Source organism: Poecilia latipinna, unplaced genomic scaffold (genome assembly GCF_001443285.1).
Source record: "Poecilia latipinna isolate Pla-1442-1.1 unplaced genomic scaffold, P_latipinna-1.0 Scaffold133, whole genome shotgun sequence".
Classification (NCBI taxonomy): Eukaryota; Metazoa; Chordata; class Actinopteri; order Cyprinodontiformes; family Poeciliidae; genus Poecilia; species Poecilia latipinna.
Window position 1 is genome coordinate 393,320 of NW_015112749.1, and position 15,336 is coordinate 408,655.

Below are 15,336 nucleotides of genomic sequence, written 5' to 3' on the forward strand. Positions count from 1 at the left end.
CTTGAATGTGTATTTCTGCATGTGTGTGCAACATTGAGAGTGTATCTGTATGCAGGCGTGTGACAGGGGGAGCAACACAGTCATAGGAGCAAAGCGAGAGCGAGTGCTGTTTCAGTTCTGTATGGAGAATGTGTTTATTGTACATAATAATGTAAAGCAGCAGAGCCTTGGAAAAATATTCCTGCCTGGACGTTTAGCAGAATTTCTCATGATTCAGTCACAAACTTGAATGCATTTTCTTGGGAGAAGTGAAAAGAAAATAATATAATTAATAGTTTTCTGTATGTTTTAGCATTTAAAAATCTGAAGAGCATGGTTTGCATATATATCCAACCCCTTTACACTGATACCCATACATAAAATCCAGCAAAACAAATTGCCTTTTGAGAGTTACCTAACTACTAAATAAAGCACCTGTGTGCAATTTACTCCACATTAGTGAACAGACAGTATTGTGAAGATCAACAAACACAGCAGACAGAATACAGCAGTGTTAGCTTATAGAATAATAACTCAAGCTTTGAACATGTCATGGGTGTTTCAAATCATCGAAAAAAAGAGACATGATCATCCTCTTAAATGAACTGTCTATGTGAGGAAAGCGGTAACAAAAGTGGATTCTCAATTCAGAGAAGAGCAAAGTTAAAAATGTGCCCTCATGCAAAATGCTGTTTGGTTGTAAACTAATTATGCACAACACTCTGATCACACCTTCCTCATGACGCCGCATGGCAGTGGAAGGATCATACTGTGGGAAATCATTTTTTTTCAGCACGGAAATCGAAGTTTGTCAGAATTAATGGAAACTCTGCAAAAGTGCTGCAAAAGATTCATCTTGGGCAGAGGTTTATCTCTTGGTATAACTAATTATTCTGACCTGTTACACCTACACACTCGAATGAGATCTTTAAGGTCAAATATTAAAAATTTCCGAGACGTTCCTCAGGAGCAGATTTTAATTTGTGGGAAAAAAATAATAAAATCCTTCCCTGCAGATAAAATCCCAGTAAAATACATTAATGTTTGTGGTTGTCGTGACAAAAGATGAGCAAACTACAAGTGGTATGAATACATTTGCAAGGCACGGCACAGTACTTAATACACAACATATTTACACAAATAGACATGCATATTGCTAGAAAACACATATGAGTCTTTTTTATAATCAGAAGGTAAGAAGCATGTGAGACGTTTGAACAAATGATCACACGGCATTGATAATTCTTTTGTCAGAAATGACCACATGGACTCCACGCTCTCAGTCCTCCTAATATAGACTGCACACTCAGGCAGCCGGAGGAAGCAGTGGGAAGCACTAAACGCTGGCTGCTCTCACCCTGCTGGCTTGGCTGCACGGCCCTGACTTATCTTTACCGACAGAGGAGCAAAGCAGAGACAGAGAACGGACTGAGAAAAGGAGATGGCAAATATCTGTCATCTCTTTGAGCGCATCAGATCAAAAATAATATAAAGACATGTGGGGGCATCTTTGCTGCTGAAATAGCTGATAACAGTAAGGCTTATTTATGTAATCTACATCCGGTTTGAGCAGACCGCTCGCTGGACTACATATGTCCTACACTCTCAGTTATATTGTAGCTTGTAGTTTGCCGTGTTTTTGCTGCTCGGAAGCGTCTGGTCACACACAGATATCATGCATGCATGATGTCACCTTGACTCACGCTACTCTGGGCTCGTCGCCACACGCTCAGATGTGAAGACATGCAAGCATGCTACAGCAGCGGTTAGGTAATAACACAACGTAAACCCTCTCCTTTAGTTATCCATAAAAAAAAAATATTTTCATGGATAACTAGTTTGTGCAAAGAAAACATGATTTTCTGTCAGGGGATAAAGGCAGATTTTTCTACAGTTTTCCGTCCCACAATCTTAATCACTTGGTTAAATAATGGCAAATATCTCTGAGTGAAATATTTTCCATTAACTTTTTATGTTTTCTATCATATCTGTAGTCTTCTTTGTCCTTAAATAATTTATAATTCCATTTTCATTCCCACAATACTGTCTAATGTAATTATCAAATGTCCCTTGCAAACTTTAAGTTAATGAAATTCATGCCTAATATATATCTAGCATTATTTAAATCAACTATTTTTTATTTATCCGTTTATTTTTTTCATTGTTGTGTTTGTCTGGGATGCCTAAAAATGTAGTTATACAATTTAAAATTGAATTGTGGTGATTAATGTGACTGTATTAGGTTTCGCTGTGTAATTTTAAGGTTACTGCAGTTTTGTTTCCTCCCTTTTAAGGAGTTTGTTTTCAGTAATCTCCGAGAACTAACAGCTGCAGCTGTTTGAGCTATTTTTTAACCCGAAATTGTTCAAAAACAATATATGAGGCCAGTTCCAGAGACAGTGACATTAATTATGAGTCTGTGGGGGTAGAAAGCAGGGCTGCACAATATGTAGCTTCAACACCTTCATCTTGATGTGTGTAAATGTGACATACAGTCACACTGAAGGATGTGTGATGTCAAGTGAAGCAAATTGACTCAAACAGACCGCACAGTTTTTTTTTTTTTTTTTTTTGTCCACTGTTGGATTTTGACCTCTCTCTCATTTCAGTCATGAATGGAATCCAGTGCAATCAACTGTCCTCAGAAATCTCATTATTAGCAAATTGAGTGCAGCTGTGTGTAATTTAATCCCAGTATAAATCCAGCTGCTCTGTGAAAGCCTGAGAGGTTTGCTGGAGAACATTAGAGAGCAAACTGCATCATGAACACGAGGAACACAGCGGCTCAGGGAGCAAATCAACTTTTCTCCTCAAAGTTTTCCACTTGAGGAGAAAACCACTGTTGAAATCATCATCCAAAAACAGGAGAATAACACAACTGTAATCCTGCCAAGACATGTTGTCCATCTTTTCAGGCCAGGCAAGGGGAGCATTTTTCAGAGAGACAATCTAGAGAACCAGCAAAGATCCACAGCTTATAAGCTGTGTCTGTGCATGGAACAAGTAGTTTTGTACTCCACAAATCCTAGCTTTTATGGAAGAGAGGTGAGATTGTTGGCTTGAAAGTCATTAAAAAACCTCCTGGCTGCAGTTTTGCATGCCATTTAGGGGACACCAACAGATGTATCATCGTTACCAGTTACCTCACTTCCTCTTTTTGTACGTTTTGCTTCCCAAATGTAAGGTCTTAATTTGCAAACAACCAGGAAAGTTAGTCTCATAATGTTTACTGGGGTAGAAGTGATGCTGTTGCTTTCTGTCTGAGGTGGGGAGGAGATAAACTGCAGCTCATGAGCTCTGCAGACACACCACTCCAAACTGCTAATCTACTCACATTGCTGCTGTCCGCTTAGCTAAGTCATATGGCAAGTTAGGTTGGAGCGCGTACGGTTCAGTGGGTGAGCAGCATCATATGTCATGTGGTGAACTGATCAGCTGTGAGATGAGCTGAGCTGCGCCTGTAGATGTGAGTACTCACCCTGTGGCAAAGGAAGGCCAGTTGGGGTTGTGGCTGTGGGGGGTTGGTGGAGGGGCTTCTGAGTCTTCTGTTACTTTTTTAGTCTAAAACTTGGCTGTTAGGAACTGTCTTGGGACTTGAAAATGTCTCGATGCCTGATGAAAGTTGTTTATCTGCAAACATGAGACTGGAATCAAGTCAAGTGATCATATTTTGCTGCTGATGCAGTGTTACAGTGAGTCTTTTTACAGCAGCAAAATACAAACGTAAGAGTCGAGAGTATGGTACGTATGGTCATCTTCTTTGCTGTGTCTTGTTGCTCCTCAGACAGCCTAACATGCTGATTAATGACTAGATTACTGTTTAATTAGAAGGGAAATGGTTATCATTTGCAATTATATTTAACATGCCTTCCTGATCCATTAGCTGGCAATGTGCATAAATTAACTTCAGCTTTAAAAGCCAAAATTGTCCTGACAGTGCGTTACATTTTAGCACCTGCTCCTCAATTACACTGGAGAAAATAAGAAACTACTTATTGCAGCGTCATTTGAAATTCACATCCTTGCGTGGGCAGTCTCATGGCAATGTTTAGGCTGCTACGAAAAGCTGAGTAACGTTTTTTTTTTCTTTTTCTTTGTGTGTGATTTCTTGTTTACCACCAGCAGAAAATCACAGCAGCAGTTTACTGTCCGTTCTTTGTGCTCGTCGTTGCCTCTAAAATTGTTCACTCGTCTCTGTGTCACTTTCTCTCCGTCCCCACATGAATCGCTGTGTTCTCTCTGCTCCCTGCAGCTTAAGAATGCTCCAGCACAGAGGCAGCAGCCCTGAGCTTAACTCAGCCTTTTATTGCAGTAACAAAGAGGCCCATGTCGGTTATTCTGGGCTAAGTGCTTCTCACAATCTGCTGTTAAGTGTTGGGAAAATGAGCCCCACAGCCTGCAGTGCTCCTGCATTTGTAGTGTCCGTAGAGATCACAAAGTTAAGGACTCCCTCAGGGAGAAGAGGTAATTATCTATATAATGACATATATGAAGGCTTTTACCTCTTTTTACTCTGTGTTAAAGGTTAATTTTCATATTGATTGTACATAATGTAACTGGTTGGTGATGGTCATACAGTGCCTTGCAAAAGTTGTTCTAACCTTCAGGCTTTTTCACATTTTGTCAGACCACATCCACAAACTTTAATGTATTTGATTGGATTTCAATAGATGGACCAACACAAAGTGGAGCTTAATTGTAAAGTTTAGTGGCAGGAGTTTCACTTGGAAAATAAACCTTTCCAACATTCTTTTCTGGCTTCTAATAGATTGTCTCATATTTAGCTTCATCCATCTTCCCTTCAACTCTGCCCATTTTCATTGTTCTGGCCAAAGAAAATCTGCCCCTAAGCATGATGCTGCCACCACTATGCTTCACCATAAGGATGACATGCTGGCCAAAAGGTCAAAGGGTGGGAACATATTTGCTTGCCATTGCTTGTATTGAATACCAGCTGCTTACGCTGACCTTACTCATGAATAAATAATGAGGAGCGTCTCTCTCTGGCCTACAAGGAAGTTGCAGGACTGTTCTAAACAAGCTGAGCCCCCTCTTCAGTTTATCCGCCTACAATTTCTACCACAGCCAAACACACACACTACCTTTGTCTGGATGTGTGTGTATTTGCTTTCAGCTTCACATCTAGTTGTCCTCAACCTGATGGCTTAATGTTCCTGTGTTCCCTCTGCCTTTGAAACAAGCAGAGAAAGGAGCACAGCAAAGTTACATCATGTTTCTCTGCATACAGTACCCTCTGCAAAGCCCTAATTATCCAAGCCAATCCATTCAGTGAGTTTTTTGTCCAGCTTTTTGCTGCTTTTAAAGACCCTGCTTTAAAAACCAACTTATCATTTTATAATTTTGGCCTTTTAAAACTTAGAGCTGCACAGTGGTGCAGTTGGTAGAGCTGTTGCCTTGAAGCAAGAAGGTTCTGGGTTCGATTCCTGGCCCGGGGTCTTTCTGGATGGAGTTTGCATGTTCCCCCTGTGCATGTTTCAGAGCCCTCGTGAAAACTCCAGCCTATCCAGCTGCAGAGGATCAAATTATAAATGACTGTCCAGCACAATATTGTGCAGAACTACATACAAGTTTTCTGGGGCAGAAAACAGAAGAGTTCCTTCTGCTGATACAAGACACAGCTACTACCCTTCAGCACATCCAAAGTTCCACTCCGACATGGTCTGTGTTCGGATGCATGTGTTCTTCATATCCTGTTGGAAGGTCATCCTGTCTGACACTGTTATGACTTTGGGGACTCAGGTTTCCCTCCTTAAATGTGCTTCTGATTTGTGATAACTTTAGAAAAACATGACAAAGACAAAGTTCTCTTTTCAGCCACTAATCACCTCACATAAAGAAATCTGCTGTGTTCAGAAGACCCACCTCCTTCCTCTTCACAAAAACAAAACAGCAACGACACTGGGTTTTCTAAGCCACATTACATGCAATTCATTTTCTATGCAAACAGTCAACAGCTAATCACAGCCAGTTCAGATTCATAGTCCTAAAAAATGCAATAGTTTGAAAAATATTCCTATATAAGAAGCTAGAGATTAGGCAAGTGTAATATTCTGTTTTCATATTTATACTGCTTTTGTAGGACACCCTTGCATGTTGTATGGAATCAGACTCCCTGCACCTCTAAGTAAATCCATCCACCCATTTTCTATACACCATTTTCCCTTAGTGGGGTCAGGAGGGTTACTGGTGCCTATCTCAAGCAAGAGGCAGGGTGCACCCTGGACAGGTCTCCAGTCAGTCGCAGGGCAACACAGAGACAGACAGGACAAACAACCATGCACACACACATTCACACCTAGGGACAATTTTAGAGAAACCAATTAACCTGACAGTCATGTTTTTGGACTGTGGGAGGACGCCAGAGTACCCGGAGAGAACCCACACATGCACAAGGAGAACATGCAATCTCCATGCAGAAAGACCCCAGGCTGGGAATCAAACCCAGAACCTTCTTGCTGCAAGGCAACAGCTCTACCAACTGTGCCACTGTGCAGTAAATCATGTTTGAAAAATCCCTTGCACAGTATGCAACTTTTACAAAAAAACATTTTTTAAATATTTGTTAAAACGGTCACTGTCATGACAGTATAGATTGAGACAATCTCGGAAAAAAAATCACAGAAAAAATAAGGATCACTTCAATTTTTTATGCATTTTTTTATTCAGGAGCCAAATACTAAGACATTTATGAATGTTGCAATGCTTGCCTCTGTAAAGTTTTTCTCTGAATATATAATTGCAACAACAGTCAAAATGGAAGTTTCGCTTGTGTCTTAGCTATTTGCTGTGCTGAAATATATGCTTACTTGAGGAAAAATTATATGCACTTTTGAAATCTTTCACTGGAAACATAAATCACAAACAAAGAAAAAGCACTGAATTGCCTACCTCTTCATCCAGATGGAGTTCATTCTTTCATTTCTTTACTCTTGTTGCCATGGTTATCTCAGTGTAGTGCTTGATTATGGGTAGAAACTATGCAAAAAAAAAAAAAGAAATTCATCAGAATTGAATGAAGCCAGAACAAAGATGTTTTAGTTTAATACTTCTGAACATCCTTGTATCTTTTTTGTATTTTTGTAGTCTTTAAGGGTGAGGAAAATCAACACTTCATATTGGTACAATAATATTCACACACTGTGTGTTTTTATGTTGTCACTGCATGAAATATTAATTGATCAGCTTAAAAGAAAAAAACTGTTCCACCACCAACATGTAGAATATTTCACATTATTTTATTGCATAAAATGATTCATGCAATAACAAAGCCCTGTATTTCAGAGCTACAACTTAATATTACTGGTGTTTATTCTATGTTCATTTTGGATTTGTAAACACATTGTAGCGTGATGTCAGGCGCGTAACATGACGTCACGTCATTACCTGTTTTGTTTTGCCTGCTGGGCTGGGGGGCAAAAAGCTGCTGGCAATGACTACCATTGGCGTTAGCTGTTAAGTCAGTGGTTCCCAAAGTCGGTCCTCGAGGGTCGGTCTTTGGGGACCCCTGTGTTATCAATATAACGCACTAAATATTAAATGTTCACCTGACATATAAAAGGAAAAAGGGACGCGGTGCTTTGCTACTACACAACTAAATAAAAAGGTCAGGAAAAAGTTTTAATTAAGAAAAAAAATAGGGAAAGGAAAGTATAGTTATTCTGGTTTGACTTTGACAACCGTAATATGTAGTTGTGATCTGTTTCAGTTCAGTTAAAAAATAAAAACAGCCGACCTAAACACTAACTCTGACTTATCACTAGCAGGTGTTTTAATTAGCTAATCAACCACAGCCGTGTTAGATAGCTAATCAAAGCGTTAGCTAACAAACAAACAGACAGACAGACATAATACTGTAATGGACTGTGTTGGAAATGTTTTTGAGTGTTTGTGTGTGTGTGTGTGTGTAATGTTCAGTTGCTATGAAAACGAGGTTTTGTGTATATAGCCGACACAGAGACCGAAAGAAAAGTAGCTTTGAGTTGTTCAACGGTTTTTCTGCGTTATTTTCCCTTTGCTGTGGCGTACTGCACTAAATCAATCATAGCTACATCTCCAGGTTTCATTTAGTTAAGGAAATAGCTCTACCGCGGCAGCGCGGCTACGGATGGCATGTAAAAGAAGCGTTTTTGCCCTACAGCGTTTTGCGCATGCGCAAAATTTCCGGATGTAAACAATAACATGCAAGAGGTCCATAGCGTCCGATTGAAAAAGAAAAAACGTCTGTTATCTTGATGCCAGAAAATATCTATTTGAAGTTTTCAGATTGAACCCATGCCTAGTAAAGAGTCAAGGCATTGGATTTATTTCTTTAGATCTGTATATGTGTTTTTTTTATTATGTTATGCTAATAGTAAGATTAAATTTGTTTGTGATCAAATGTGTTTGTCTCTGTTTCTATTCTGTGTTTGATGGCCACCAAAGAAACTAAGATGTTTCTGAATTAATGTGATCATGTTCTCATAAATATGACTTAAAGTTGCTGCTGGCAGCTCATTTACTTTTACTTTTGTTTTTGTCTTTCTTTGTGTTTGCAGGAAACAGTTGAATATGCCTTCCTCATCATTTTCACTATTGAGACCTTTCTGAAGATTATCGCTTATGGTTTGGTGATGCACCAGAATGCATATGTGAGAAATGGCTGGAACATGCTGGATTTTGTCATTGTGGTTATTGGGTAAGTCCTTATGTCATTGATTGCTGCTTTTAACATTTTGTGCCTTTTATTTATGTATCAGGTCCTAAGGGTTTTGTTATTTTTAGTTGGGTGCTTTTTTCTTGCTTCAGTTTGACAGTTTACAGTATTTGCTGAAGGAGACGTTAAAGTTGCTTAAGCCTCTGCTCCGAGTGGCCAACTGCTAATAGAGCCCCTCAAACACCCACAGTATGTGACCCAGAAAAGACAGAGAGAATAAATCAGAGCTTTACCACCACTGGAGTGACTCACCATCTCTCCATTTTTATTCTCCTCTCCAACTCTCCCTCACATCTTTCCTTCTCCTTCACTCACTCTCTACCATCCTGCTCTGTTTTGTGTCTGCAGCTTGTTGGCATTAATGCCACACGGTATATTTTCTTAAAGCACAGGGAAGCAGAAATTGGTTTTTTTTTTCTTTGAATGTATAAATGAAAGACAAATAAAAATAAATATTAGCAAGTCTTTAAAATAACCAGCACAAAATATGAAATACATGTTTCCCAAACTAAAATAAGTTTATGGTTGTTTTTAGTTTGCTCAAATAATTGTCACTTTGTACACACTGTTATGGAAACATCAGATGCATGCCTTTAAAGCTTGAATCTTTACCCATGTAATGGTGCAGCGCAGCAGAATGTGACCTTGGCCCTTAATTATTGCATTGCAATTGTATTGTAAACAAGATCCTCAAATTACATAAAAAAAGATGATGGTAACCAATACATCTTCCTCTTTAATATCATAGTTTTGATGGTTCATGCTGTTAGCTCCCCAACCCTTTCCACCCTTCTTCCTGTCTCCTGCTCATTCTCATCTTATCATCTTTATCACAGCTTTCCCCCCCCCCACCCTCCTCTTTCTTTTCTTTCCTCCTGCCTGTATCTCTCCTCTAATACGCACAGTCCGATGGGTAGCTGGGTCAAATCTCTGTCTGTGTGCCGCATGCGGTGTTGATCTGCCATCCAGTCACATGCAACGAAGGCTGCCTCTGCTATGAAGAGTGACTCTTGCAGCTATAAACCACCAAAATGACAAATCAAGATAATCCAGCTTGTATCTGATGTCAGAAGTGCAGTCCATTTTCTGACAGGGTTTAGTGCACGCGTGAACAAATGAGACATCTTTAACATTTGATGAGTCATGGTTTATAACAGATAAATGGTTTTGATGGAATATAAAGATAATGGTCTTTTTCAAATGGTACGAGTACAACTTTCCACTGAAACAACAATGTTTTCAAGTGAAAATCATTTATGCTGAAATGTCACTGATAAAATCTTAAATGTCATAACAAAAAGTAAGAAAAGACATTTTCTACAAAGGTATGTGTAATGTAAAAATATTCATACTCCTTTTTGTATTTTGTCACTTTAAAACACAAACACCTCAATACATAGGGTTCTATGTGATAGACAAAAACGCAGCTGTGTGTAATTGCCAACAAAAACCATAAAATGTTATAGTTTTTTTGTGTTTGTATTTGGCCTCTGTGTGCAGGATCACCTCATCCTGCTGTACATATTTAGGGGTATGAAACTGAAAATTTTCATTATACAGAAAAGGTGGAAAATGTCTGTTTTATTATCGGGATGTTGTTTTCACGGGGGTGTGTGGTGTATTTTTCTCCACAGTTTTGGATCATCTGATCAGAAAACCTTCTTCCATATGTTTTCTGTCTCCTGATAGTTTATGTCAAATTGCAAACTGGACTTCTTATGCTTTTTTTCTCTCTATCTGCTATTCTGTTTGCTAGGGTAGATTTGTGGAACTCACCATTGATAATATTTCTGTCAACAGTCTCCCACCTTTTATTTTCACCAGTGGAAACTTATCTGTTAAACCAAGTGATTTGTGTAGTAAGTGCTCTTTATGTTACTAGAAAAAGGCTCAACTATATTTATCAACTAGACTTTAACGGGTGTTTGAAAACCTTCATAAAAGATACTTCAACTGCTGAAAGCTTGGCTCTTCTGTGGTTTCATCAATAAAAGAAAGTTGTCAATGTGTGAGCTTGAGCCGATGACTTGTGAAACGCCGACTGGCGGACGTTTAGTCCAGCAGCTGTGACTCAGTGGAGCATAAGTTGGAGCAGACTGTGCTTAAAGGCCATCAGAACTTCTTCCAGCTCCTTCCAGCAACTTCATTCACTGCTTTTACTCCACAGCTTGCATGTGATAAGTCAAAATGATTTCCCCCTCCTGGCTAGGTGAGAAATTTCTAAGCGAGTATAACAAAGTGTCCTTCTTCATTGTGAAATTCTGATTCTACTCTGAGTCCGCAGTAGGAAGCAGTTATTATGTTGAATGTCTTTGCTTTTCGACAGTTTTTTAGATACACAACTGATACATCTGAACAATTTCAATATTTATAGTGATATAGACTCAAATGATCAATCCAGTGTCTAAGATGCTATTTTATTTCTTTATAAAATAGTTAAATTGTTTTATTGCCCAGCAGTAATATTTTGAAAACAATTATCTCCTGTTTAATATAGCCATGATTTCAATAGCTAGTGTGGAGCTAAAGAGGCCAAATACTCATCTTAACATTTCTTCAGAAGTGACCTGAATTATAGATGAATCATAATATCTGATGTCTGTTTTTTTTGGCCTCATCAAATAGTGTTTAAATAAAGCTCAAACACAAAAATGCTGCATTTACTGTCCTGAAGAAATTGATAGAGGAAACTTGTTTTTGGTTGCAGACTCTTCAGTGTTGTCTTGGAATTTTTGACCAAAGATGAGAAGGGAGAAGGTGACGGAGAAAGTAGCCATCCGTCGACGCATGGCCACGGGGGTAAGCCCGGTGGATTTGACGTTAAAGCCCTTCGAGCCTTCCGTGTGCTGCGACCCCTGCGGCTGGTCTCAGGAGTACCCAGTAAGTTTTCTACAGATACTCTGCATATTTTTGTGTGAAACAGTTTAATTTCCTTATTCAGAACAAAACAGAAGGTGAATAAATCCTTATGGCAAGTGCAGACAGTAAATGTTCAGACCCTGCGGACTGTTTACCAAAAACATCTATTCAGTATCTTCATCAACACTTCCGGGTCAGGTGTCCCGTATGTTAAAGCAAAACAAGATTAAAGGTTTTAAAGGTTTAATAAAAGTTTATGGGTTCCATTAAATGCACTTAGATGTAGTTTACACTTAAACTAGTGTTGCACTGCTATAATAATATATATTTTTACCTAATAAACATCACAGGGTGCTGAAGGTTCAGTTTTATGGCCCAAGCCATCAAGATTTGCATAAATGTTTTTCTTGTATTCCCCGCAGGGTTGAAACTTTACCATCTGGTGCTACTTATGTAAAAATTTAGCAGTAAGAAACACAAATATAAGAGCTCATCATTTTATCATATGTTTGTTTTTCATTTTTGCTTAGGTTTACAGGTGGTGTTGAACTCCATCATTAAAGCCATGGTTCCTCTGCTGCACATTGCCCTCCTTGTCTTGTTTGTCATCATCATCTATGCCATTATTGGCCTGGAGCTTTTCATCGGTAAAATGCATGCAACCTGCTATATAGGCGGCACAGGTGAGACCTCTTGGTTTTCTTTTACTCATAAAAGCAAACCCAATTTTCAGTCAATGTAGCGTTTGAACAGCTTTTTCTGCTTTCCTTACCAAAAACACATGTTGAGGCTCTTTCTACATTTATTTCAGTAAATCATGACATCATAGTGACAAACTTAAAGGATTTGCTAAACACATGTGACTTGCTTCAAGTTGTCTCCAGTTTTATTCTATAATGATCAAAAGACTGTAGTTGTGACAATTCAGTTTACTTTAATACATTTTTATGTATTTCATTTTCTTCGTAAGGGAGTTCATAAGCAGTGCATTTTGCCCTCTTGACCATTCCTTCTGTTTTTGATAATTAAACAAGTCTTAATATCAGACAAAATGAGCCTGAGAGAATACAAAAAGCCACTTTTAAATGAAAACTAACTTTTTCATATGGAATGCCTGAAATGCCAAGAAAAATAAGCTTTAAAGTTGCCAAACCTAAGTTATCAAGAGGTGGACTTGGTGGCGTCCTCCTGATAACTATTGTCCAGAGTTGTCTGCTAGGGAACAGGTTTTATGGTTGTTAGTCCTGGAGCAACACAGCTAGTCCTTACCTTGGTTGCTGATATTGTTTATTTTTTGATCAGTTTAGTTTCATACGGAATAATACTTAATGAACACCTTTTTAAAAAAATTTGAAAGAATGTTTTCAGTGATCCTTAAAAAGCTTTAATTTTTATTTTTCTTTTTTTTCTTTTAGGAAATCTAGCACGGCCCTTTGTGTTCTTTTTGTTAGCTGTTGTTTTGACCTTGAATGTCTCTCATGGATGCAAATTTGGCGAATCTCTGTCTCAATGTTTAATCATGAAGAAAACCCTAATCAAGTCAAATGAGGCCTGCAGTGTCTCAGATGTTGTTCTTGGTTCATTTAAACTCCTGGATGATTTGTCAATATGCTGGCAAACCCCTCCAAGAATGTATTATATTTTCAGTACTGTTTAATGTTTTGTACATTTATTAATTATGCTTCTCATTCACTGGAATCCTAAAAGCACAACTTTTTAACCTTTCCTTGTTCCCACGTGGAACTGTTTACAGCATTACCAGACAGAAAACACAGAAACTCATTAATCTATTAGAAAAAAAACATGGCTTAGTAACAGTATGACAGAATATCTTTTCTGTAAATCAGAATGATGCTTTGTTTTCATGTCTGCATGTGGCCTCCTTAATGCTAAATGTAAGCTGAGGCTAGAAATCAAAAGTGAAGGTGACTTACCTTCATCTAACGATGACTGACTGTGTCTTTCTGCAGATTTGATAGCAGAGGAGGATCCAGCTCCCTGTGCGATCTCAGGGCACGGGCGCCAATGCCCCATCAACGGCACACAGTGCAGAGAAGGCTGGCACGGCCCCAACGGGGGCATCACCAACTTCGACAACTTTCTGTTTGCCATGCTGACGGTGTTTCAGTGCATCACCATGGAGGGCTGGACAGACGTGCTCTACTGGGTGAGTACTGCTCTGGCCTTACATCTTGATAACCTGCGACTGACACACAGATGCATCCTCAACCACAGTAATGTGACTGACAGGGTGATGATGAAGGTGATGATCATTTCCTGAGGCACCTTTTATCACTCGCATGTGATTGATTGGCTAAATGACTCAACACATTCATCAACCTATTACTACTCAACTGGCACTATCAATATTCTTCTGTGATCTGTTTTAAAAGAGACATATTATGGTCGATTTTTACAATCTTGCACAATAATTTATTTTAATTCATTTATGTCGATGACTCTAATATGTCATAGATGGTGAAATACTGATTACTGGAAGTTGTGTCTAAATATATTAAGTAGATAGACAGATTTAAGTTGCCTAATAGTTATCTAGCAGTTAAAACAATGTAATTGTGGTATCATCCCTATAAATCCTAGACTTCACAGTTGTTTTTTCCTCAGGTTTTTAATCCTTGACCTTTTTTTACATTTTATCATATAACAACTATAAAGTAAAAGTTTTAAAATACAGCTCATAACATTGAGTAAAGATTACGAATCGATCACCAATTTTTAAATAAAAGCTGAAACAAGAATAGCTTACACCAAAACTGGATTAATGCAACATCTTTTCACAGGAAAAGGGGAAGAGGAGGTTTCTAGAGCTTTTTCACAATGTTCATTATCACCTAAATGAAATGAGATACTATGTTAAAGAAGCAATGCAGCAAAGAAAGCTAGAACAATTAAAATGAGTTTTGTAGTATGTCTCCTTGAAGACAGATGACTTTTTCAGCTTGATTCTGTCTTTTCCGCTGATTTTACTCCATTTTTCCTCTTTTCTCTCTTCTCTTCTTCTCCTCCCATGTTTGCTTTTCCAGATGAACGATGCTATGGGCTTTGAGCTTCCTTGGGTTTACTTTGTCAGTCTTGTGATCTTCGGCTCCTTTTTCGTTCTTAACCTGGTTTTGGGTGTGTTGAGCGGGTAAGAGCCTTTTTCTCTTTGAAGACAGGGGCTTTCTGCTCTTTTGTGAGCTGGAGGTTCTCTGTTTTCTCTTTGTGTCTGTGTCTGTTAACTGGCTGCTCTCGGCTCCTGTAGGTCAACGATGCCATCGGATTTGAAACGCCGTGGATTTACTTTGTCAGCCTGATTATACTGGGCTCCTTTTTCGTGTTAAACCTTGTGTTAGGTGTGCTAAGTGGGTAAGACGCAGCGTGTGCGGTGGATTTGGTTTGCAGTGTGGAAAGCATGATTCTCTGTTTGGGATAATAAATCAGTTTACCATTGTTATGGTAAAATAATGATAAATTAATAGCTGACCTGCAGAATAAAGGCACATTCTAGTAATAATGGCATAATAATGCAATAACTCATTCTCAAGGATCAATTAACTTTAAATTACTATAAACATTTAAACAGTGGAATTGGAAGACATATGAAATATCCAAAATAAAGAAAGAAAACAACAGAAACAACAAATAAAATGATTTATGAAGTCTATGTAAACAAAATGATCTTTCATAAGGGATAGTTGAGACCAAAACACGACAATACTTTTTTATCATTCAGTTTTTGGTAAAAAAAAAAAAAAAAAAGAGAGAGAGAAAAACGAAAAATCAAA

General features: G+C 38.4%; 1 protein-coding gene across 16 annotated transcripts in view; it reads left to right on the plus strand.

Annotated features, from left to right (window-relative positions):
* cacna1da (calcium channel, voltage-dependent, L type, alpha 1D subunit, a) overlaps nucleotides 1–15,336 on the plus strand; it is an 80,196-nt gene that overhangs the window by 13,068 nt on the left and 51,792 nt on the right. For all 16 annotated transcript variants that reach the window (XM_015028731.1, XM_015028730.1, XM_015028733.1 and 13 more), the window contains exons 4-8: nucleotides 8,535–8,674; nucleotides 11,400–11,572; nucleotides 12,082–12,234; nucleotides 13,522–13,718; nucleotides 14,596–14,699. In XM_015028731.1, coding sequence (XP_014884217.1) covers nucleotides 8,535–8,674; nucleotides 11,400–11,572; nucleotides 12,082–12,234; nucleotides 13,522–13,718; nucleotides 14,596–14,699 — 767 coding nt within the window. The remainder of the gene's footprint in view (nucleotides 1–8,534; nucleotides 8,675–11,399; nucleotides 11,573–12,081; nucleotides 12,235–13,521; nucleotides 13,719–14,595; nucleotides 14,700–15,336) is intronic.